General features: G+C 44.9%; 1 protein-coding gene across 2 annotated transcripts; it reads left to right on the forward strand.

Annotated features, from left to right (window-relative positions):
* The first annotated feature begins 3,019 nt into the window (after nucleotides 1-3,019).
* Nucleotides 3,020-19,131, forward strand: LOC139259720 (RNA-binding protein 43-like). Of its 2 annotated transcripts, XM_070875327.1 has the most exons (5): nucleotides 3,061-3,115; nucleotides 3,358-3,632; nucleotides 10,912-11,125; nucleotides 13,550-13,644; nucleotides 16,921-19,131. In XM_070875327.1, the coding sequence occupies exons 3-5, from the start codon at nucleotides 10,933-10,935 to the stop codon at nucleotides 18,046-18,048; spliced, it is 1,416 nt and encodes a 471-aa protein (XP_070731428.1). In that variant the 5' UTR covers nucleotides 3,061-3,115; nucleotides 3,358-3,632; nucleotides 10,912-10,932; the 3' UTR covers nucleotides 18,049-19,131. The 2 variants fall into 2 exon arrangements, with proteins under 2 accessions (XP_070731427.1, XP_070731428.1); XM_070875326.1 differs by lacking the exon at nucleotides 3,358-3,632 and having other exon boundaries at nucleotides 3,020-3,115.
* Nucleotides 19,132-23,850: the final 4,719 nt, after the last annotated feature.

A 23,850-nucleotide genomic window follows, 5' to 3' on the forward strand; every position in this document is an offset into this window, starting at 1 on the left:
AGGCTTATAGTCACTGGGATTTAGAAGAATGAGAGGGGATCTCATAGAAGCATATAAAATTCTGATGGGATTGACAGGTTTAATGCAGGAAGAATGTTCCTGATGTTGGGGAAGTCCAGAACCAGGGGTCACAGTCTAAGAATAAGGGGTAAGCCATTTAGGACTGAGATGAAGAGAAACTTCTTCACTCAGAGAATTGTGAACCTGTGGAGTTCTCTACCACAGAAAGTTGTTGAGACCAGTTCATTAGATATATTCAAAAGGGAGTTAGATGTAGCCCTTACGGCTAAAGGGATCAAGGGGTATGGAGAGAACACTGGAATGGGGTACTGAAGTTGCATGATCAGCCATGATCTTATTGAATGGTGGTGTAGGCTTGAAGGGCCGAATGGCCTACTCCTGCACCTATTTTCTATGTTTCTATGTTACACAAGCTATTTGTTCGAGATATCACTGGTTTCTTGCCACACAAGCTATAGTCCCTGTCTCCTTGGTCCTCCCCTTTCAGTCACCCTTGCAGTGATGAGCTGACAAAGATGTGGCTGTGCTGGTGGTACTTGACAACCCCCATGGATAACATTGGTGAACGATTACATATATGAGGATAATACGACAGTTAGTCAGCACCTGCATGAATGTAACTCCATGAATAACATAATGCCATGTCAATGCACTGTCTGTTTTAATATAGTATTTTCAAAGTGCAAACAAACAATCCTACTCTTTCCTTAAACCACTCTCCCGGGTGCCTACATGTGCCTTTCCATTGCCGATTCTACTGCTCCTTCTAAGTGTCATCTGAGGGCCAGGATGGCAGGAAATGCATGGGTGCTCATGCTGTGTAGAAGGGTCCTGGGACTGAGGTGGGCCTCATGCACGTCAGCTTTCTCCCAGGCAGCACGATGTTGCCTCCTAACTTCCATTGGCATAGAGGGATGAGAAGTTAACCTCCTTAAAATGTACAGGTGGGGAACAGAGCGCAATCTTAACACAAGAGATGGATTGCAAAAGCAAATTACTGCTGATGATGGAAATCTGAAATAAAAACATAAAATGCGGGAAATACTCAGCAAGTCAGGCAGCATCTGTGGCAAGAGAAACAGAGTTAACGTTTCAGCTCGATTATCTTTCAACAGATGGATCGCAAACCCATTTTATAAAATGAGGGGTAATTTTCTGACTATCAATTGGGACCATTGTCCAATGACAACACAGGTCGAAATTTAGGAAAGCATTGCCTACGATTTTAAGATTATGGATTTTCTGTCAGCTGTGGAAGTCTGATAATGATCCCAATCATCATCATCATCATAGGCAGACCCTCGAAATTGAGGAAGTCTTGCTTCCACTCTAAAAGTGAGTTCTCAGGTGACTGAACAGTCCAATACGGGAATTACAGTCTCTGTCACAGGTGGGGCAGACAGTGGTTGAAGGAAAGGGTGGGTGGGGAGTCTGGTTTGCCGCGCGCTCCTTCCACTGTCTGCGCTTGATTTCTGCATGCTCCCGGCGACAGGACCCGAGGTGCTCAGCGCCCTCCCGGATACTCTTCCTCCATTTAGGGCGGTCTTGGGCCAGGAATTCCCAGGTACCGGTGGGGATGTTGCACTTTATCAAGGAGGTTTTGAGGGGTTCCTTGAAGTGTTTCCTCTGCCCACCTGGGGCTCGCTTGCCATGTAGGAGTTCCGAGTAGAGGGAGACTACTTGCTTAGGGAGTCTCGGGTCGGGCATGCGGCGATGTGGCCCACCCAACGGAGCTGGTCGAGTGTGGTCAGTGCTTCGATGCTGGGGATGTTGACCTGAGCGAGAACACTGAAGTTGGTTCATCTATCTTCCCAGTGGATTTGTAGGATCTTGCGGAGGCAGTGCTGGTGATACTTCTCCAGCATTTTGAGGTATCTGCTGTATATAGTCCATGTCTCTGAGCCATATAGGAGGGCAGGTATCACTACTGCCCTGTAGACCATAAGCTTGGTGCCAGATTTGAGGTCCTGGTCTTCAAACACTCTCTTTCTCAGGCGACCGAAGGCTGCGCTGGCAAACTGGAGGCGGTGTTGGACCTTGTCATCGATGTCTGCCCTTGCTGATGGTAGGCTCCCGAGATATGGAAAATGGTCCACATTGACCAAGGCCGCGCCGTGGAGTTTGATGACCGGGGGCAGTGCTGTGTGGCGGGGTCAGGTTGGTAGAGGACCTTTGTCTTATGGATGCTTAGCGTAAGGCCTATGCTTTCGTACGCCTCGCTGAAGGTGTTAACGATGGCTTGGAGTTCGGCCTCTGAGTGTGTGCAGACGCAAGCGTCGTCTGCGTACTGTAGCTCGATGACAGAGGATGGGACGACCTTGGATCTAGCCTGGAGGCGATGTAGGTTGAACAGGTTCCCATTGGTTCTATAGTTTAGTTCCACTCCAGCGGGGAGCTTGTTGAGTGTGAGGTGGAGCATTGCAGCAAGGAAAATCGAAGAGTGTTGGCGCGATGATGCAGCCCTGCTTGACCCCGGTCCGGATGTGGATTGGGTCTGTGGTGGATCCATTGTTCAGGATCATGGCTTGCATGTGGTCATGGAGCAGACAGAGGATGGTGAGAAACTTTTGGGGGCAGTCAACATGGAGGAAAATACTCCATAGTTCCTCACGGTTGACAGTGTCAAAGGCCTTTTTAAGGTCAAAAAAAGCCATGTAAAATGGTTGGTGCTATTCCCTGCATTTCTCTTGTATCTGCCGCGCGGTGTGGAATCCGCATTGTGACTCTGGGAGGAACTCTTCAGCCACAGGGAGAAGACGGTTGAAGAGGATTCTTGCGATGACTTTCCCAGTGACCGACAGCAGGGAGATTCATCTGCAGTTACCGCAGTCGGACTTGTCCCTTTTTTGAAGATGGTCACGATTACGACAAATCTGGCATTCTCTCCTCCTTCCAGATAAGAGAGATGAGGTCATGCATTCGTGCTTCTTTGCCATACTTTAGTGCCTCAGCGGGGATTCCAGCTGCTCCTGATGCCTTGTTCTTGAGTAGACGGATGGCCTTTTCTCCCTCCTGCAGGAAGGGGGTTTTGCTGAGATGGTGGCGGGTAGCATGCTGCGGGATGGAGTCGAGGACATTCGTGTCGACAACACAGGTCAGAAATTTGGGAATGCACTGCCTACGATTTTAAGATTAAGGATACTCTGTTAGCTGTGGAAGTCTGATGATTTCAATGCAGACACATATACACACACACACACACACACACACTTAAACAAAGGCTCAGGTCATGTACCGGGTTACATTTTTAAACCAAAATGAGTATTGATCACATTATTGCAGATTAAGCAGGTCAATTTCTTATATTTTTGCCGTTTTCCACGCATTTTCTCCCAGTATTGTTGCGGTGAGAGAGAATATAACCTCCCCTCCCCCTCCCACCTTACTGGAACAAGAGACGTAAACACGACGTGCTCCAGGACGAAGATTGACACTCAGTCTGTGCGCGGCGCTGGTTCTCTCCCAGCGGCAGCAGTGTCGGGGGCAGAAGCGGCATTGGGGAAGTGACCGCGGCTGAGGGTTACGTTGTGTGCGCAGGGCTGCAGCTCAAGGCTCGGGGAAGACGTACAGGGAGCTACGGAACTGTGCCGGCTGCTGGTTAGAAAGGCTGGGTGAGTATGGGACTGACCCTGGGCATTGCACCCAGCAACAGACTCAAGTGCAGCAACTTTAAATTAACACAAAGCAGCATAAACACAGCAGGATTTTAATCGGATGCGAAATTCCTTTGCCATCTTTTGGACAGAGTGGACACGGTTTACACCGTGACCTTGCGATAATAGTTTTGAATTTTCAACTTAACCGTCGCAATGTTTTTAGTTTCGGTTTCTTGGTCCTCCGTTGTAATTGGCCAATGACGCACGCAGAATCACAGATTGAGACGGCACAGGAAGAGGCCATTCGGCACAGCGCGCCTGTGCTAGCTCTTTGATAGGGCCTTTAGTCCCGCTCCCTTGCTCTTACCCCAGAGCCCTGTAAAGTGTTTTTTTTAACCCCATCAAGCATTTATTCAAATACTTAAAGTCTGACCCTTAAATGATATGTAAAATTCTTACCTTAAGAACAATGTAAGCCAACCGGTTAGTCCACAGTGCTGGCAGTTTTCTTGCCAAGGTTTTATGAAAGGTTCACTGGTAAAAAATGTACCCAAAGCAGTGATAAGATATCAGTAAGAAAGACTTGCATTTATATAGCGCCTTTCACAGTCGACCAATGAAGTACTTTTGGAGTGTAGTCACTGTTGTAATGTGGGGAACGTGGCAGCCAAATTGTGCACAGCAAGCTCCCACAAACAGCAATGTGATAACGACCAGATAATCTGCCTTGATCAGGGTGATGGGTGAGCAGGATTTTGTGAGTGACAGAGTCCTGCATGAATTGGGATTATCGTAGAGTGGAGGAAAGTGAGGAGGGCATTGGAAAATCTGGATGTGACAAAGATGTGAATGAGGGTTTCAGAGGCACATAAGGTGGGGGGATGGTGTGTAGATGGGTGATGTCTAGGAGTTGGATGTCGACCGTCTTAGTAATGGACTGGATGTGAGCATTCAAACCCAGCTCAGAGTTGAGCAGGATTGAGGTTACACACCATCTGGTTGAGCGGACATCCATGAAGGGATTGGGATTGGAGTCTCGTGAGTGTATTGTCTGCGTGTGGTGTAATAGGTGATGACTTCAGAAAAAGTTTGACGATCCACAACTTGATATCTGACATGACAGCCAAGATACAAAATCAAATTGAGTATTACAAGTTCAGAGCAAATATGTTCCCACAAAGAACAGGGGTGTGACTTCCAAATCCAGAGCGCCTGGATGTCAAAGAGCATACTAGGTAAGATAAGACAAAAAAGGGAAGCTGATGTCAGATACTGAGCGCTAAATACTGCAGAACGTTTAGATGTGTATAGAACGTGCAGGGGTAAAATTAGAAAGGAAATTCAGAAAGCAAAGAGAGGGCATGAAAAAATAGTGGCAAGTAACATCAAGGAAAACCCAAAGATATTTTATAAATACATCAAGAGGAAGAAGATAACTAGGGAAAGAGTAAGGCCTATTAGAGAGCAAAAACGTAACCTGTGTGTAGAGGTGGAAGACATGGTTGTGGTTCTTGATGTTTACATAAGAACATAAGAAATAGGAAGAGGAGTAGGCCATACAGCCCCTCGAGCCTGCTCCGCCATTGAATAAGATCGTGGCTGATCTGATCATGGACTCAGCTCCACTTCCCCGCCCGCTCCCCATAACCCCTTATCCCCTTATCATTTAATAAAATGTCTATTTCTGTCTTAAATTTATTCAATGTCCCAGCTTCCACAGCTCTCTGAGGGAGCGAATTCCACAAATTTACAACCCTCTGAGAGAAGAAATTTCTCCTCATCTCAGTTTTAAATGGGCGACCCCTTATTCTAAGATCATGCCCTCTAGTTCTAGTCTCCCCCATCAGTGAAAACATCCTCTCTGCATCTACCTTGTCAAGCCCCCTCATAATCTTATACGTTTCGATAAGATCACCTCTCATTCTTCTGAATTCCAATGAGTAGAGGTCCAACCTACTCAACCTTTTCTCATAAGTCAACTCCCTCATTTCCAGAATCAACTTAGTGAACCTTCTCAACTCCAAAGCAAGTATATCCTTTTATAAATATGGAAACCAAAACTGCGCGCAGTATTCCAGGTGTGGCCTCACCAATACCCTTGTATAGCTGTAGCAAGACTTCCTGCTTTTATACTCCATCCCCTTTGCAATAAAGGCCAAGATTCCATTGGCCTTCCTGATCACTTGCTGTACCTGCATATTATCCTTTTATGTTTCATGCACAAGTACCCCCAGGTCCTGCTGTACTGCAGCACTTTACAATCTTTCTCCATTTAAATAATAACTTGCTCTTTGATTTTTTTTTCTGCCAAAGTGCATGACCTCGCACTTTCCAACATTATACTCCATCTGCCAAATTTTTGCCCACTCACTTAGCCTGTCTATGTCCTTTTGCAGATTTTTTGTTTCCTCCTCAAACATTGCTTTTCCTCCCATCTTTGTATCATCAGCAAACTTGGCTACGTTACACTCAGTCCCTTCTTCCAAGTCGTTAATATAGATTGTAAATAGTTGGGGTTCCAGCACTGATCCCTGCGGCACCCCACTAGCTACTGGTTGCCAACCAGAGAATGAACCATTTATCCCGACTGCGTTTTCTGTTAGTTAGCCAATCCTCTGTCCATGCTAATATATTACCCTCAACTCCGTGAACTTTTATCTTGTGCAGTAACCTTTTATGTGGCATCTTGTCAAATGCCTTCTGGAAGTCCAAATACACCACATCCATTGGTTCCCCTTTATCCATTCTGTTCGTTACATCCTCAAAGAATACTTTGCGTCTGTCGTCACAAAAGAGAGGGACGATGCAGACATTGTAGTTAAGGAGGATGAGTGTGAAATATTAACTGAGATAAACACAGTGAGCAGAGAGAGGAAGTATTAAAAGGTTTAGCATCTTTGAAAGTACATAAATCGCCAGGCCCGGATGAAATGTATCCCCGGCTGTTAAGAGACGCAAGGGAGGAAATAGCAGAGGCTCTGACCGTCATTTTCCAATCCTCTCTGGCTACAGGTGTGGTGCCAGAGTACTGGAGTACTGTAACGTTGTACCGTTGCTTAAAAAGGAAGAAAAGGATAGACCGAGTTATTACAGGCCAGTCAGCCTAACCTCCGTGTGGGCAAATTATAGGAAAATTCTGAGGGACAGTATTAATTGTCATTTAGAAAGACACGGATTAATCAAGGACAGTCGGCATGGATTTGTTAAGGGAAGGTCGTGTCTGACGAACTTGATTGAATTTTTTGAGGCGGTAACAAGGAGCGTCAATGATGGTAGCACGTTTGATGTGGTGTATATGGATTTTAGCAAGACTTTTGACAAGGTCCCATATGTTAGACTGGTCAGGAAAGTACAAGCCCGTGGGATCCAAGGGAAAGTGGCAAATTGGATCCAAAATGGGTTCAGTGGCAGAGCAGAATAGTTGATGGATGTTTTTGTGACTGGAAGGCTGTGTCCAGTGGGTTTCTGCAGGGCTCAGTACTAGGTCCCTTGCTTTTTGTGGTATATATTAATGATTTAGACTTCAATAGAAGGGGTATGATTAAGAAGTTTGAAGATGATACAAAAATTGGCCATGTGGTTGATGGAAGGAAGAAATCTGTAGACTACATGAAGACTCAATGGGCTGGTCAGGTGGGCAGAACAGTGGCAAATTGAATTCAATCCAGAGAAGTGTGAGGTAATGTATTTGGGGAGGGCTAGCAAGGCACAGGGATACACATTAAATGGTAGGACACTGAGAAGTGTAGAGGAACAGAGGGACCTTGGATTGCACTTCCACAGATCCCTGAAGGTAGCAAGACAGATAGATAAGGTGGTTGAAAAGGCATACGGGATACTTTCCTTTATTAGCCAAGGAATAGAATATAAGAGCAGGGAGATTATGCTTGAACTGTATAAAACACTAGTTAGGCCATAGCTAAAGTTCTGCGTGAAGTTCTGGTCACCGTATTACGTAGAAACATAGAAAATAGGTGCAGGGGTAGGCCATTCGGCCCTTCGAGCCTGCACCGCTATTCAATAAGATCATGGCTGATCATTCCCTCAGTACCCCTTTCCTGCTTTCTCTCCATATCCCTCGATCCCCTTAGCCGTAAGGGCCATATCTAACTCCCTCTTGAATATATCCAATGAACTGCGGCAGGGAATTCCACAGGTTAACAACTCTCTGAATGAAGAAGTTTCTCTTCATCTCAGTCCTAAATGGCCTACCCCTTATCCTAAGAGTATGTCCCCTGGTTCTGGACTTCCCCAACATTGGGAACAATCTTCCCGCATCTAACTTGTCCAGTCCCATCAGAATCTTATGTTTTTCTATGAGATCCCCTCTCATTCTTCTAAACTCCAGTGAATAAAGGCCCAGTTGATCCAGTCTCTCCTCATATGACAATCCAGCCATCCCTGGAGTTAGTCTGGTGAACCTTCGCTGCACTCCCTCAATAGCAAGAACGTCCTTCCTCAGATTAGGAGACCAAAACTGAACACCGTATTCCAGGTGAGGCCTCACTAAGGCCCAGTACAACTGCAGTAAAACCTCCCTGCTCCTATACTCAAATCCCCTAGCTATGAAGGCCAATATACCATTTGCCTTGTTCACTGCCTGCTGTACCTGCATGCCAACCTTCAATGGCTGATGAACCATGACTCCCAGGTCTCGTTGCACCTCCCCTTTTCCTAATTGACCACCATTCAGATAATATTCTGCCTTCGTGTTTTTGCCCCCAAAATGGATAACCTCACATTTATCCACATTATACTGCATCTGCCATGCATTTGCCCACTCACCTAACCTGTCCAAGTCACCCTGCAGCCTCTTAGCGTCCTCCTCACAGCTCACACCGCCACCCAGTTTAGTGTCATCTACAAACTTGGAGATATTACACTCAATTCCTTCATCCAAATCGTTAATGTATATTGTAAAGAGCTGGGGTCCCAGCACTGACCCCTGTGGCACTCCACTAGTCACTGCCTGCCATTCTGAAAAGGACCCGTTTATCCCTACTTTACTTCCTGTCTGCCAACCAGTTCTCTATCCACATCAGTACATTACCCCCAATATCATGTGCTTTGATTTTGCACACCAATCTCTTGTGCGGGACCTTGTCAAAAGCTTTTTGAAAGTCCAAATACACCACATCCACATACAGGAAAGATATGATTGCAGTGGAGAGAGTACAGAGGAGATTTGTGATGATGTTGCATAGACTGGTGAATTTTAGCTATGAGGAAAGATTGGATAGGTTGGGGTTGGCTTTTTTTGGAACAGGAGAGGCTGAGGGGAGATTTGATTGAGGTTTTATAAAATTATGAGAGGCATAGATAGAGTGGACAGGAAGGTCCTATTTCCCTTAGCAAAGAGGTCAATAACTAGGAGGCATAGATTTAAAGTAATTGATAGAAGGATTAGAGGGGAGTTGCGGACAACAATTTTTACCCAGAGGGTGGTAGGGATCTGGAATTCACTTGCCGAAAAGGTTGTAGAGGCAGAAACCTTCATTACATTTAAGAAGTACTTGGATGTGCACTTGAAGTGCTGTGCCAGCTGAAAGGTGGGATTAGGCTACACTTTCAGCTGGCTCAGACACGATGGGCCCAATGACCACCCTCTGTGCTGTATATCTCTGATTCTGAAACTATGTTTACGGATAACATCGCAGCAAAAACCATACAGTTAAATGGTATCCTTTCGAATCATGGCACTGAAATATGATGATGATGACAGGATTTTCGTCTCCACAATTCATTCTGGAAGTCGATTTCATATGTTGATTGCTCTATGTGTGCAAAATAATGATCTGACATTAGTTCTGTTTGAACTAGAGCTGAGCGATAAGGGAGTCGAAGGTTCATCTTCTATGGTTAGGTTTTGGTCAGAAATCTGACTCTACCACAAAGCGCTAATGAGTGATGTTTAACTGGAAAATCTAAGCAGTTCTTCTTCTTCTCAAGTGCTCCCCGATCTGGGGGACACTCCAAATATTTTTCAGGCTCTTTTTTGTGGTTTTTTTTGTAGTTTTTTTGGGGGGGGTTTTTTGGGCACTAAAATCATGATTTTTACAAGTGCCCCCTATAAAAGGGGAGGGGGACACTAAAACCGGCAATTAAAACAAATTAAACTTTAAAACATATAAAATAAAATTAAAATTTGGTTGCCGGGGGTAACGATGCACTCCAGTCCCTCCGGCGCCCACCTCTCGCGGAAGGCCGCGAGCGTACCGGTGGCCACCGCGTGCTCCATCTCCAAGGACACCCTGGCCCGGATGTAGGCACGGAAGAGAGGCAGGCAGTCAGGCTGAACGACCGCCCGCTGCCTGGAGCGGCTGATGGCCCCCTTGGCCATGCCCAGGAGCAGTCCTATAAGGAGGCCTTCGGACCTACCCGCTCCCCTCCGCACAGGGTGCCCAAAGATCAGGAGTGTGGGACTGAAGTGCAGCCAGAAATTGAGGAGCAGCCCCTTTAAATAATGAAACAGGGGCTTCAACCTCGTACACTCCGTAAAAACGTGATATGTGGACTCTACCAGACCGCAGAAATTGCAGGCGGCCTGGGAGCCCGTGAATCGGCTTAAAAATTTATTGCACGGGACTGCTCCGTGCACCACCCTCCAGGCCAAGTCCCCAATAAATAGTGGGAGGACTCCCGCGTAGAGTGCACTCCATCGGGGACCCCCGCCTCCTCCGGACGGCAAGATGGTACGCCATGGCGTGTCCGGACGGCAGACGAGGATGGCAAGGTTGAGAGTGTGCAAGAGCAGCCCGTACAGCAAACCCCTCCGCGCAGAACTGAAAGGCACGGAAGGGATTTCCCCGAGGCGGCTCAAGTTGTGAGGCGCCGGCTCCCGAGGGAGGTTCTGGGGTTTGGCGCTGATGGGGAATTCTGTCTGGACAGGGGTCACTTTGGACGGGATCTCCCCACGTGCTTGAGCCTCCTCGACACACCTAACAGAGTCAGGGCCCAGAGCTGGTTTTAGCGACTCGATGGCATCGGCCGCGCAGCGGACGTCGGCCGAATTTAGGCACCGTGCCAGCATGTCTGGCGCCATCCAGCCCGCTCCTCCGCCATCCAGCAGGTCCCTGACCCTGGTCACCTCGCCAGCCACAGCCCTCCCGTCCGACTGCCACCCGAAACCTCGATCGTGGAGGTACGGATTCCCGAGCAGCGGCTCCTGCAGGACAAATCTAAGCAGTTCACAACAGCAGCTGTGAAAGCATCTGTTGATAATTAAGTGGGAGTCAGCCGTGAGTTGATCTGCATTATGTATCGTAGTGAAATATGGTTTCTTTTATCTTTGCAGGTGCCTCAAACCCCGAAGAAAATGGAATCAGACTGGGCAGAAAGGACTATTGTCGTATCTGGCATTCCTGAATATGTTCTTTCCAAAAGTAGAATAATTGACAAACTCACCATTCACTTTTTAAGGCAGAAGAATGGCGGTGGTGAGGTGGAAAGCGTCATCTATCCAGCCGATGCCACTGGCAATGCTCACGTCACATTCGAAAAGCGGGAAGGTACATTTCCAAAACCATGAAGCAATGGAAACATTGTCAGTGTGTGGTGATTGCTATCTCATGGGCGCATCGCAAAATACCAATGGATTTTCTGTGGTGTTGTCCACGGAAAGTCAGGGCAAAGTGAATTTTCCTCAGAGTACATTAAAGATGCTGTAGGTATCATCATCATCATAGGCAGTCCCTTGGAATTGAGGAAGACTTACTTCCACTCTTAGAATGAGCCCTTAGGTGGCTGAACAGTCCAATACGAGAGCCACAGGTGGGAAAGACTGTCGTTGAGGGTAAGGGAGGGTGGGCAGGTTTGCCGCATGTTCCTTCCGCTGCCTGCGCTTGATTTCTGCATGCATTCAGCGATGAGACTCGAGGCGCTCAGTGCCCTCCGGATGCACTTCCTCCACTGAGGGCAGTCTTTGGCCAGGGACTCCCAGGTGTTGGTGGGGATGTTGCACTTCATCAGGGAGGCTTTGAGGGTGTCCTTGTAACATTTCCTCTGTCCACCTTTGGCTCGTTTGCCATGAAGGAGTTCCGAGTAGAGCGCTTGCTTTGGGAGTCTCGTGTCTGACATGCGGACAATATGGCCTGCCCAGCGGAGCTGATCAAGTGTGGTCAGTGCTTCAATGCTGGAGATGTTGGCCTGGTCGAGAACGCTAATGTTGGTGCATCTGTCCTCCCAGGAGATTTGTAGGATCTTGCGGAGACATCATTGGTGGTATTTCTCCAGCGACTTGAGGTGTCGACTGTATATGGCTGCTTTTGGAGTTTATGAAGCTCCATCCACTGGTAGAAGGCTGCGGCTGTAGGCGTGAATGTGTCACAGAATGGTGATGCCAAAGTAAGGAATTGTGACATACATTGCAAATCTGGCCACACCAGATTGAATTAGAAAATGTATGTGTTCTATCATTGCATTTGGAGAGAAAGGCAGGCCAGACTGCTGTGTTCTGGGAAATGCTGTATTCAAAGTCTATCTTTGCTTCTTATCCTTATGGTCTAATTATGAAGAGAACTATTTTTTTTGTGGCCCTTACTCTATGGTCCTTAATCTAGATATTTTTCTTGGGATCAACATTTCAGACCATTCCTATAGGTGAGCCTTTGCTCCCTATGACCCAGAGTAGGCCTTTACCTGCTCAATATCGAGGTAATTTGTAGCCTCCCCATGGGTTTTGAACAGAGAACTCTGACTGTAGTTATGCTTACTGTATGTAACATGTATATAACATGATCTTCCTGATCTGTAGGCCATATAGGGTGCAAAGAAATATGAATTATTTGACTGTACACGAAAAGCTATTCATAGAAAATGTAGGGAGTTATTTTGGCGATAGTGAAAACAAGTGCTAAGTGTGTGCTACGTTATAAAACATGCCTGTTTGAAAACCTGGTTTTAGCATGCAATTTTGGTCCTAATTGCTGATTACCATAATTTGAACTTGCCTAGACGCACCAAATCATACACCTGCAGATTTAGCACTCAAGTGTTGATTAGATGCAATTTTTGTGGAGCAGAAGATGTGGGCTCCTTGAACCCATTTCCACTGAAGGTGTGGAGTGGGCTGACTCACACAGCAACAGGTTCCAGGATGGCTCAGGGACTGAGTGAGAGGGCTCCCAGGTTCTTGGACACGGCTCTGGAGATCCTGATGGAGGAGATCGAGAGGAGGTGGGGTGTCCTGTACCCACAGGGGAGAAGCAGTCGACTTCGTCCTCCTGTACCTTTTGCAGAAGCTGGTGCTGCTCTGTCTGGCCTCATTTCCTCCTGCAGACCAAGGGGGGCCCCTAGCAAGATGCTAGTGACCGAGCACTCCCTTTTTCCTGGTGACTCCTATAGGGTGTCCAATAAGGTAGAGTAGCACAACACTTATTCTTTTTAGGTGAATTCCTCAGAGGATTTCCAAAATAAATGTTGATAGAGGGTTGGTGAAGTCATGATAAAGTGTCCCAGAAAGTCTCCCAATGTGTTTCAAACGTCCTCTTCAAACCTTCAGCAGCAAGTGAACAGTAAAAGGTGATATACCTTTAAGTAGCGCTCAATTCAGCAGTTACTTGTTTACTCCCAATCAGTTGGTTGCTGTCGGGAGAGGACACTGAGTACATTAAGTGAAGTGTTACCCACCAAAATGGTTTGCAGCCTCGTTAATGAGTGCTAGCAGGCAATTTCATTGTCAATCAGTCCCTTAACGATCCCCTGGGTGGCCGTTACCAGTGCTGGTTTCAACTCCTTTACCAAGATGATGCCTTGTGATAAATATGGGCTAGACTGGCATTGCAGCTCAAAACCCCATCTTGGCCACCTCTTTATCTCCTTAGCGCCTAAAGTATTTGGCCAAAATTGCCCACGTAATCTGATACTGTTGAAATAAAATTGTGATCTTTCAAGGGCTATTTATTTACGGTAAAAATGCAAACTTGTTTTTCAAGTTGTGGACAGCGTGCTGAGACAGAAGGAGCAAGTGCTTGAAGACAAACAGCTCCCAGTGAAATATCCTATGAAAATTTCAGCATACAGTATGGATGTAAGTTTGTGCTACTGAATGTACTCTGACTCACATTGGTTCCCAGTCTCAATTTTAAAATTCTCATCCTCGTGTTCAAATCCCTCTCCCTATCTCTCTAACCTCCTCAAATTCTACAAGCTTCCAAGAGCTTTGTGTTCTTCCAAATCTGGAGTCTTGAGCATGCTCCACATCCCTTCACCCCGCCATTGGCGGCCATGCCTTCAGTCATCTGGGCCCTAAGCTCTAGAATTCCCTCCCTAAACCTCTCTGCCTCTCTCCTTTAAGACTCTCCTTAAAACCTACCTCTTTGACCAAGCTTTTAGTCACCCATTCTTGTATTCATTCTTTGGCTCTGTCAATAATTCATAGAATCATAGAAATTTACAGCATGGAAGGAGGCCATTTCGGCCCATCGTGTCCACGCCGGCCGACCAGGAGCTATCCAGCCCAATCCCACTTTCCAGCTCTTGGTCTGTAGCCCTGTAGGTTATGGCACTTGTAAGTGCACATCCAGGTATCTTTTAAATGTGAGAGTTCCTGCCTCTACCACCCTTTCAGGCAGTGAGTTCCAGACCCCCACCACCCTCTGGGTAAAGAAATTTCCCCTCATATCTCCTCAAAACCTCCCCCCCAATTACTTTAAATCTATACTCCCTGGTTGTTGACCTCTCTGCCAAAGTAAACAGGTTCTTCCTATCTACTCTATCCAGGCCCCTCATAATTTTATACACCTCAACCACTTAGCCTCCTCTGTTCCAAAGAAAACAGACCCAGCATCTCCAATCTTTCCTCATAGACAACATTCTCCAGTCCAGGCAACATTCTTGTAAATCTCCTCTGCACCCTTTCCAGTGTAATCACATCTTTCCTGTAATGTGGTGACCAGAACTGCACTCAATACTCCAGCTGCGGCCTAACCAGTGTTTTATACAGTTCAAGCAGAACCTCCCTGCTCTTTTATTCCATGCCTCAACTAATAAAGGCAAGTATGCCATATGCGATTTGACTGATTGCACTCATGTGAAGCATCTTGGGATGTTTTCCTACATTAAAGGGAATATGTAAAAGCAAGTTATTGTTGAATATTTAACACCATAAACTAAACAGAGCTGCTTTTAGTTTGGTCGAAGAGCTCTGCTGGCATAAAGTAAGCAAGGCAAATTATTTACAAACTTAAATTAACTTGCATAGCAAACCTGATTGCAATTGTGTATGAGAATTGTACCAAAAGATGGTGTTATGTGGTTTTGATGGTGCTTTATGGTTTTATGTGCCAGGTCCTCTGATATAATGTACACTTTCATGGCACACTTTATCAGAGGAATTTTCCTTTTTTTTAAAAAAAAACAAAGATAACTGCAGGGTATAACATACTTTTTGTACATCTCACAGCCAGTATTACAGGATGAGGCTGCTACATTGTTTACTTTAGTTATATCCCTACTCTTTGTCCTTCATTGGCCTGGAATTTCCAAAATGGGTGCATCTGAAAATGCACCCTTTCTGTCAACATCGTTAATCTCAAATTTCCTGCTAAACTCAATAGAATCTGCCGAAAAGCAAAATGAGTGCAAATCAGCATAAAGAACCAGGGCCCACGGAAAGCGCCTTCTTTATTTACAAAAATTCAACTCGTTCAGCCATCATTCAGGCACATCAGCCGCAGTATGTTTAAGAACCTGCCATCAGGGAAGCTTTTCAATTTTTATTGCTAACTCATACTTATGTTATAAAATAATTTTTTTTTTTAAATTACGAATTAGGTCTCTGAGACTGAATTAACAAACACACACAAAATTGTGATAAAACAGCAGAAAAAAATGACTGCTTCCTGCTGCTCCTTAAAAAAAAAAAAATCTGGTCCCAATTTTAAGAGAGCCTCTGAGCAAGCGCACTTGCAGAATACTGGTATATGAGGCTCTGTAATGTAGAGCAAACCCAGTTTTATGGGGGGGGGGGGGGGGTGGAGATCGATAGACTGCCCTAATAGATCGAGCAGATTTGGGCATATTGTCCCCATGACCATTCTAGGGATCATTATCGCACTGACTACATCATCATCATCATCATAGGCAGTCCCTCGGAGTCGAGGATGATTTGCTTCCACTCCCAAAGTGAGTTTTTTGATGGCTGAACAGTCCGATACGAGAGCCACAGACCCTGTTACAGGTGGGACAGACATTCGTCGAGGGAAAGGGTTGGTAGGGCTGGTTTGCCGCGCGCTCCTTAAGAGAGCCTCTGAGCGAGCGCATTTGCAGAATACTGGTATATGAGGCTCTGTAACTTAGAGCAAACCCAGTTTTATGGGGGGAGAGATGGATAGACTGCCCTAATAGATCGAGCAGATTTGGACTTTCTCCACCTCAGGCGGTCTGCGACCAGGGTCTCCCAGGTGTCCGTGGTGATGTCACACTTTACCAGCAAGGCTTTGAGGGTGTCCTTATAATGTTTCCGACTAAACTCCTGGATTTCCAGGATTTGCGATGAGGCGTGGAGTAACAAGGTTTTAAAATCAGATAGTAGAGCTCACATGTAATTCTGATTTTTATATTAGATAGAATGTACAGGACAGAAACAGGCCATTCAGCCCAACTGGTCCATGCTTGTGTCCATGCTCCACACGAAGCTTCTCCACCCCTCTTCACCTAACCCTATATTGCTGCTTGAAGTTTTTAAACTGCTCATTTAAAAGCCAAAATCCCACTGCCCCTTCCAGTACCATTGGAATAAACAAGTATGAAGCAATTTATGAATTTCAAAGTTTCCAACCCAGTCAGTAGAAGCGAGAAGGGAACGTAGCCTTAGCAGCTGGGTATATATCATTGAAATTGCAACAGCAACTTCCCAATCAGTGTTTAAACTAAGAAAACAAGCTCGGAACGATTAGGACAGTTTTACTATCCAATGACCGACGATCCTGTAAATTGGAACACAAGCCTATAACAGAGTTGTGTTGCTTAATGGTGGTAATGTCTGTCGCCTATTTTTGTTGCTTTGCACTCTTCCATAATGACGGGTTTCTAAGCACCGGAACTAACTGCTGGGACTGGCACAGCGTTTGCCCATTATCTGGTTTATTGATACATTTTTCCATATATCTGTACTGTATCTCGCTCAGATTAACCCAGTTGAAGTGTGGAGTTCACAGTCCGAAATAAGAGCCAGTGTCCTGCGCCAGTGTCCTGCTTATTATCGCTGATCCCGTGATATGTAAATTTACACGGCCTATTTTATATCGCAATAGAAACCAATACTTCACCGTAAATAATAGATGAAATGTTTTGCTTTTCACAGGTCTTCACACAGATCTCGGTTGACCTGGATCTATCAATATTTGGTAAGGGGCTGGAGTTAAACAAGTTGGTGGGAGAACTTCAAAGCAACAATAAAAACTTGCAGTTTTCCAAATTACCTGACGGAAGGATGCACATTGAGGGTTCCTTCTCAGCACTAAAAGAACTGAGGAAGGACCTTCAGAGAAGAGCAGGTGACTTTCTAGAAATTAATCCCCATAGATCAGTGTCGAAATCTGGAATAAGTGCATCAGTAAGGAAACTCGTAGAGCCTGCATCTAATGGTGCAACTCAGATGACTCACAAACTTGCAGCCTCACCGAATTACGGAGCCACTAATGCCTTGCATCCTGGTGTATTCGAGGAAGACGCAACAGTTATTCTAGATGCAGATATTTTCACATACATTAATGAGTGTTGTAAAAAGCAGTATGGAGAAATATTTCAGAAAAATGATGTACGACCTAATGTGACACATTGCGATGGCATAACTATACTCCAGCTGGCAAAATTGAGCGAAAGGTGCAAACCATTTCAGCTGATGTCAGCAAAGTTAGCAATAGAAAAGTTAATCAGCCAAATGCAGCAATCATTGGTCACTGAAAAAATTAGATTGGATGGAGGCAGAGGACAGAAGAAAACACTAGCGATATGCAAGGAAACTATGCAACGCTTCCCTGAGGTTTGGGTTCGCATTACTGATGAGTGCGTGATCCTAGTAGGCAGCGTTGACCAATGCAACCTGTTCAGGAAGGAAGTGGAAGAGAAAGTGAAGACCGTGCAGTCAGTATTAGATCCAACATTCAGTGGGCATTCAGGAAGTCCGAATGCAACTGGATACTCGTATGATTCTAGTCAGGGTTTAGGTTCAAACCCTGCAGGCAGATGGGGTGGGCCCAACACAAGTGAGTACCTAAATAGAAACACGCACTCTGATCAATATATGAAGAGTCAGATTGACAGCTTCCAAACTTCTCAGAGCAGGAATGATCCATATGGGAAGTGCGGAAGTGCGTTAGGTGGGCCAACTTCTTTGTCAGCTTTGCTCAATATGGGCTCAGGTAAAATACAAGACAGACAGTCAGAAAATGCTGCAAGGTTTGAAAGATCTCCAAGCAATAGGCACTAAGCAATACACAAGTCATTTTTGATTAGATAAACCACTGCAGTTTATTTGTTCTTTATGTGAGTGGTACAATTTTTATACAGTATGTGCAAGGAAGAAAACTGACAATTCATTTACAGCTGATATTATATGGGATGTGAGTGCCCTGGTGTTGACTCCAGGGCACGTGTGCTGTAAAGTAGGTACATTATGGCCCTAACTGGAACAGAGGAGCCAATCTTGAGTGTAGCAAAAGCTGTGTTGGTTATAGGGGCCGATAGTCGAATGTCTGCCATCTCATAACACTTGTACAAATGAGCCACTTTGGGGTGTGGGGTTTCTGTGCATGTACCATATCTGATATTGCCCAGTGCATACTGTATGCAAAATTGGTAGCACTGTTGAGCTAGGATAGGCTGCTTTCTGAATCACGGTGAGTTGAGCACTAATCGGCCTATAAACATTTTGAATTGAAATTCCAGGAGAGTGAAATCATTTGCAATCTGCACTTTAAAAATAAGATGTACATACTGCTGATTATTTATGAATTTGGAGTGCATGCCAATGTTCTCATCATTTTTTTAATGTTTTCTGCCTTTGATTTTGTTTGACATCTGATGGTAACGCTAACACACTTTTGTAAAATCCATAAGCAGCATCAAAGCAGTTCTTCTGACTGAGGATTTATCTTTGAGGTTGAAGCTCCTACTTTGAAGCCAGCACCCATGAGAATAGTTTGTTAGGATGTAAAGGTTTCTCATATGGGATATAATGCAGTGTGTGAAGCAGTTTGTACTGTGATAAGGCATTTATTTTCAGAAGGGAAGAGCTGTCTATCTTAATTTATTTCTGTTTCTATATACACATTACATTTCAGTGTGAAATTACTGTTCTTTAAATATTCTCTGCAGATTTTATAACCAACTTTTTTTTAAACTAAAAGTCCCTCAAAAAGGAACATAATCTTATGCTTCTTTCCTGCACTTTTTTTATATATTTGAATTCCTTATGTTTTGTATCATGTTTTCTTAGATTGCAGTTAGATTAAGAAATGAGTACATGCTGATTGTGGCATTGTGAATATCAAGAATTTGTATACAAGATGACAAATACCATAGAAATATTAAATAAAGATTCTCTATAATACTCACCTGTGTTGTTTATTAGTTCTTTGGTCACAAATCTTGTCTATTTGCTTTTGTCACAAACTTGACAATTCAAACAGCTTCAATTGGAAATCTTAACTATAATTAGCAACATTGCTGCTGTTACAATGTCCAAATTCAGCAGTCTAGTAACCACCAATAGAAAATACAGATGATCCATTCAGACACACTACAAGGGGGGATAAATGTCAGAGTGAATGAGAATGCTCCAGTGGGAACAAAGTGGTGGTCTTTTTGTTGTGGTGCCTATAACATATTAAATGTGTTTGTATATTAGCATCTACTTCCTGATGGGTGAGACACTTGCTGTTACACTTTCCCTATCACAGTTTGTTGATAACATCTTGCCAGCGCTGATTTCTTTAAGTGTAGGTAAGGCTTTTTCAAATGGTGTTGCATGTGTCTGTGCGCAGTTTAAAAAAAAACTTTATTGGGGGAAAGTGGCTTTATGGTCAGAAAGGGCACGTAAACTGCTTTTTAGTGTACACCAGTGTTGGTAGTCGGTGCTGGCACCCTTACATTGGGGAAACTTTTAACTGTCTTTCAACGCCCGAAAACCGGCACCCCGTGCTGCGCAAAATAGAAGCCTATAATCATCATGAATAACACCATAGGAATTCTGCTGCAGCGACTTAGAAAAAGTTATGAATGAGAAACAAGCTGAAGTTCATGCCTTTAGTACCCTAATTCTCTCTTTTTTATACCATCTAACCATATCTTGAACAACCCTGGCATACCATTCTAAAGATTTAGCACTTTATGAGTAAAGAAGTTCTTCCTGATACTGCTTTTGAATTCCCGTTTCACTAATTTCCAATTGTATCCTCAGGGCAAAAGATGCTGTCTTTGTAAGTATGATACTGAAGTGAATCTTAGTACTATACTGGTATAAGTCAGACAATATTATTTCCCTTCACATCATTTACTGTGTGCCAATTTATTCTTTGTCTCTGCAGTCACGTCCAAATTTAAACTAGGAATTTTAACAAGAAGGTCCATCTAATTTTTGGTGTGCTAGTTTCACAGATTTGGAGATGGGCATGGATGGAATGATATCAAAACTTATTTGACACTACTAAAGTAATGAGCCTTGCAAACATTAAATGAGAAAATTGATAGGTTAGGTGAATGGGCAGAGATGTGGCAAGTGCAGTTCAACATAGATAAATGTGAAGAAATACATTTTTGACAAAACTTATAAATTAGTGGCTTTCCTGACTTCAAGGCATCCCAAAGCACGTCACAGACAATGAAGTACGTTTGAAGGGTAGACACGGTTATAATGCAGGGAAGCATGGTATTCAATTTGCACATAGCAAGGTCCCACAAACAGCAATGAGATAAATGACAAGATAATGGGGGGGAAATTGTGGTTGGAGGCTTCCTTTGGGCGAACACCTCCGACTGGAAATTTTATAATGAAAATACCTGGTGGTCCTGGAGGAACATAGGATTGCTGTCGGAGACCTATGTTTGCAGTCCAGCATGTCTTCCAGGTACGTATTCGTATCCTGAGATCACGTGGGCCTGGACCAGACCACCAATCACTATCTAGTATTCTCATTGATAATAATGGTGAGTTCCGTTTTTATGAGCTCCCATTACTATCATTGAGAATACCTCCCCAAACACAAGAAACACACATCAATAAATTTAAAAAGTCTGGTAAAACACAAAGTCCGGAATGGCCTCAGTCCCGAGGGTTCCGGATTTTAGGCGCTGCACCTGTACTTAAAATTAATTGAAGTTGAATGTAATTAAATGTTTTAGAAAATTTTGGGGGGAACTTTTTTAAATGTTTTAATAAGGTTAAAAATAAACTTGCCTTAATAGACAAGGTTTTTAATATAAAAATTATTGATGAAATTTAAGTTTTCTATGTTTGAAAACTCTTACGCTGGTAAAAGTAGGCTATATGCCTGCTTTAACCATGTGTAAGAGTTTGAATGGCATTTGCAGGGCAAGAGTTGGGCAAATAGCCCAATCTCTGCCCCGTGGATGTCCTTCCTGTGGGGATGCGTGCGATCTGTCAACGGAAATTGCGCACCGAGAACCAGCATTTGTGAGGCCTCTTTGGGTGTGTGCGCACATCATATGAAACCGGAGAGGCCGCAATTTTCGGCCAATCATTTTTCGATGGTGTTGCTTGAAGGATAAGTATTAACCAGAGAACTCCCCTGCCCTTCAAGTAATTTCCTTTCCATTAACTATAACCTTTCACCCTTGGTATTGCTCTCGTGAAATTGCATTGCACCTATTCCATACCTCAGAGATCCTTTCAGGGCTCAATTTTCCCCTGTATTTGCTCTTTTTTTTTGGAGTAGGCTGCTTTTTCTGGCCTAACTTTAAAAATCCCCAGTTTCCCCAATTAATTTTCAGCAGTTAGTTACATTTTTTTTTTAGGCAAGTTTATTTTTGCTCAAAAGGGGGCGTTACCAGCCACCTACGCCAATTTTGGCCATTTAGGCAACTTTGGCCAGTTAATAGTTACTCCATTTCTACTTAGGCCAGCATATGTGGCCTCTCGAGAAAACCCTTGCGGAGAGTTAAGGAAATCGGCGCAGGTAAGTGCAGCAGATGCCCAGACAGCAGCAGCAGGAAAGATGAGAGATGTGGGGGGAAGCCTTTCGGGTGTAGTTAGGTGCGGGGACCGGGAGGCAGGACACCACTTGGCCAGGGCTAGGGGCGGGAGAACGCACCGGCAAGCCCATCGGCCAGGGCTAGGGGCAGGAAAGTAGACCGGGAGGTTGGGGGGATTGGGGTTGGGTGGTGGAGGGAGCAAACTGGCCGGCATCGGGGGCCACAGAGTGGCGGAAAGGGGGCGGGGGGAGAGACTGTGTTATAAACTACAGCTTCTTGAAATCTATTGCACTGTCACCTAACCATTACTTGTTGACAGACCTCGAAGGTTACTCACTATATGAAGCTGAAGGAAGTCTCCCAGACTCGGAGCTCTACTGCGCATGCGCAGCCATTGCAGTGACGTCAAGCGTGTCACTTCCCCCCCCCCGCGCATGTGCAGAAGGCCCGACTCCTTTTTCCAGCGCAGACTGCAGGCTCCACCCCCGAGGACACTGGCTACGCTGCGTGGCTGCAGATTAGAGGTCAAACATCGGGGAAACTACGAAGATTTTTTCCTGGTGCATCTATTCACGTAATTAAGTGGCGCAACTCGGGCAAGTACGCCAGAAAACGGGCTCGCGGAAAATTGAGCCTAGAAATAGGGTGCCCAGTACACTAAGCAATGTTTTGTATAGATTCATCATTATCTTAGTGCTTTTGCATTCCATGCCACTGTCGATGAAACCCAGAATCCGATTCGTTTTATGGCTTTTTAAACCTGTAATTCAATCTGTGTATGCACAGCCCTAAATTAGGGATTTCTTTTACCTTCACCTGACAATGGCAGATAGGTCTCTGCTTTAATATCGCATCTGAAAGACGGCACTTCGAACTGTGCTGCATTCTCAGTACTGCACTGAACTGTCAGCCTAGATTATATACAGAACTCTGAAGTGGGGCTTGAACTTACCACCTTTTAAAGTGCCACCATTGAGATGGCTCTAACCCTGTAACGGAACAAAGAATGGGAATATAATCTAAATGGTACAAATCTAAATGCAACAGATGTTTAGGGACGTGGATCGACATATCTTTTTAAGCTAAATTACTGGTCGCGCAGTTTCATCGGCCACGGCCAGTGTCCGCACCCACGCCAAGGCTGGTATCCCCGTCACTCTTCTTGCCAAAATTCACTGCCTTACCATGTGCCAGACAATCAACTTTAAGATTGTCCTCCTCAATGGCCTTGCCCCTCCCTACCTCTGTGATCTCCTTCAGGCCTAGCTCTGTGATCTCCTTCAGGCCTGTCTCTGCACACACATTTTAGTACTGGTCTATCACTCGTTGCCCGCCCCCTCCACTCCACCATTAGTTGTGCTCCTTTAGCCACTTTGCCCCCACCCTCTATAATCTCCACATTGCCATTCCCCTATGCCTTCAAAAATGTCCTCCAGATCCTCCTCTTTGATGAGCTTTAACTCCCCCCTGACTCTGTTTCCGCCCCCCCCCCCCCCCCAACTTGGTTTCTGCTAATCACTGTGCTGTATAGTGCTGGGCGAAGACCTAGCTCTGTCAAGCCCATGTGGTGGCTGGTGTGCAACGGCCACCACACGTTTTAAAAAAAAAAAAAATCCAGGCACAGGCATCTTCCACCCTTCAGGATGTTGTTCGGGTCCTTCATTGAAACACCTGTGAACTCGTCCTCTTTTTGGCGTGGAAGCAAATCATCCTCGTTTCGGGGAACTGCCTATGATGATAGTGCTCGGAGACACCTCTATATAATGAACACTATAAGCTTTTGAGTAGCCCAAGGAATAACGTTTGTCATGAATTTTAATCAAAAAATGCATTAACTAAAAGAGAAATAATTTTGAGTGTTTGAGGCAGCAGCAAATGGATAGTTACTTCACGTAGTTCATAAATCAAGGAACATTTTGTCTTCTACACGGAAGACCCTCACCAGGCCAATAGATTGGTTTCTGAACTATCCAGTAATCACTAGGATGAGTCGCATCATTCGTTTCTTCAGGAGTGATCTATCACTGGAAGTAGCAAAATTGCCACTCTCCATTTGCTGCTGCCTCTAACACTCAAAATG

Source organism: Pristiophorus japonicus, chromosome 3 (genome assembly GCF_044704955.1).
Source record: "Pristiophorus japonicus isolate sPriJap1 chromosome 3, sPriJap1.hap1, whole genome shotgun sequence".
NCBI lineage: Eukaryota > Metazoa > Chordata > Chondrichthyes > Pristiophoridae > Pristiophorus > Pristiophorus japonicus.

Excerpts from the sequence above, each read along its gene's own strand:
- LOC139259720 (XM_070875326.1), top strand. The coding sequence starts at position 3,083 with ATGGAGTCGAGGACATTCGTGTCGACAACACAG. Across the intron at positions 3,116-10,911 it reads CATTCGTGTCGACAACACAG|GTGCCTCAAACCCCGAAGAA; the intron begins GTCAGAAATTTG and ends TTATCTTTGCAG. Across the intron at positions 11,126-13,549 it reads CACATTCGAAAAGCGGGAAG|TTGTGGACAGCGTGCTGAGA; the intron begins GTACATTTCCAA and ends TTGTTTTTCAAG.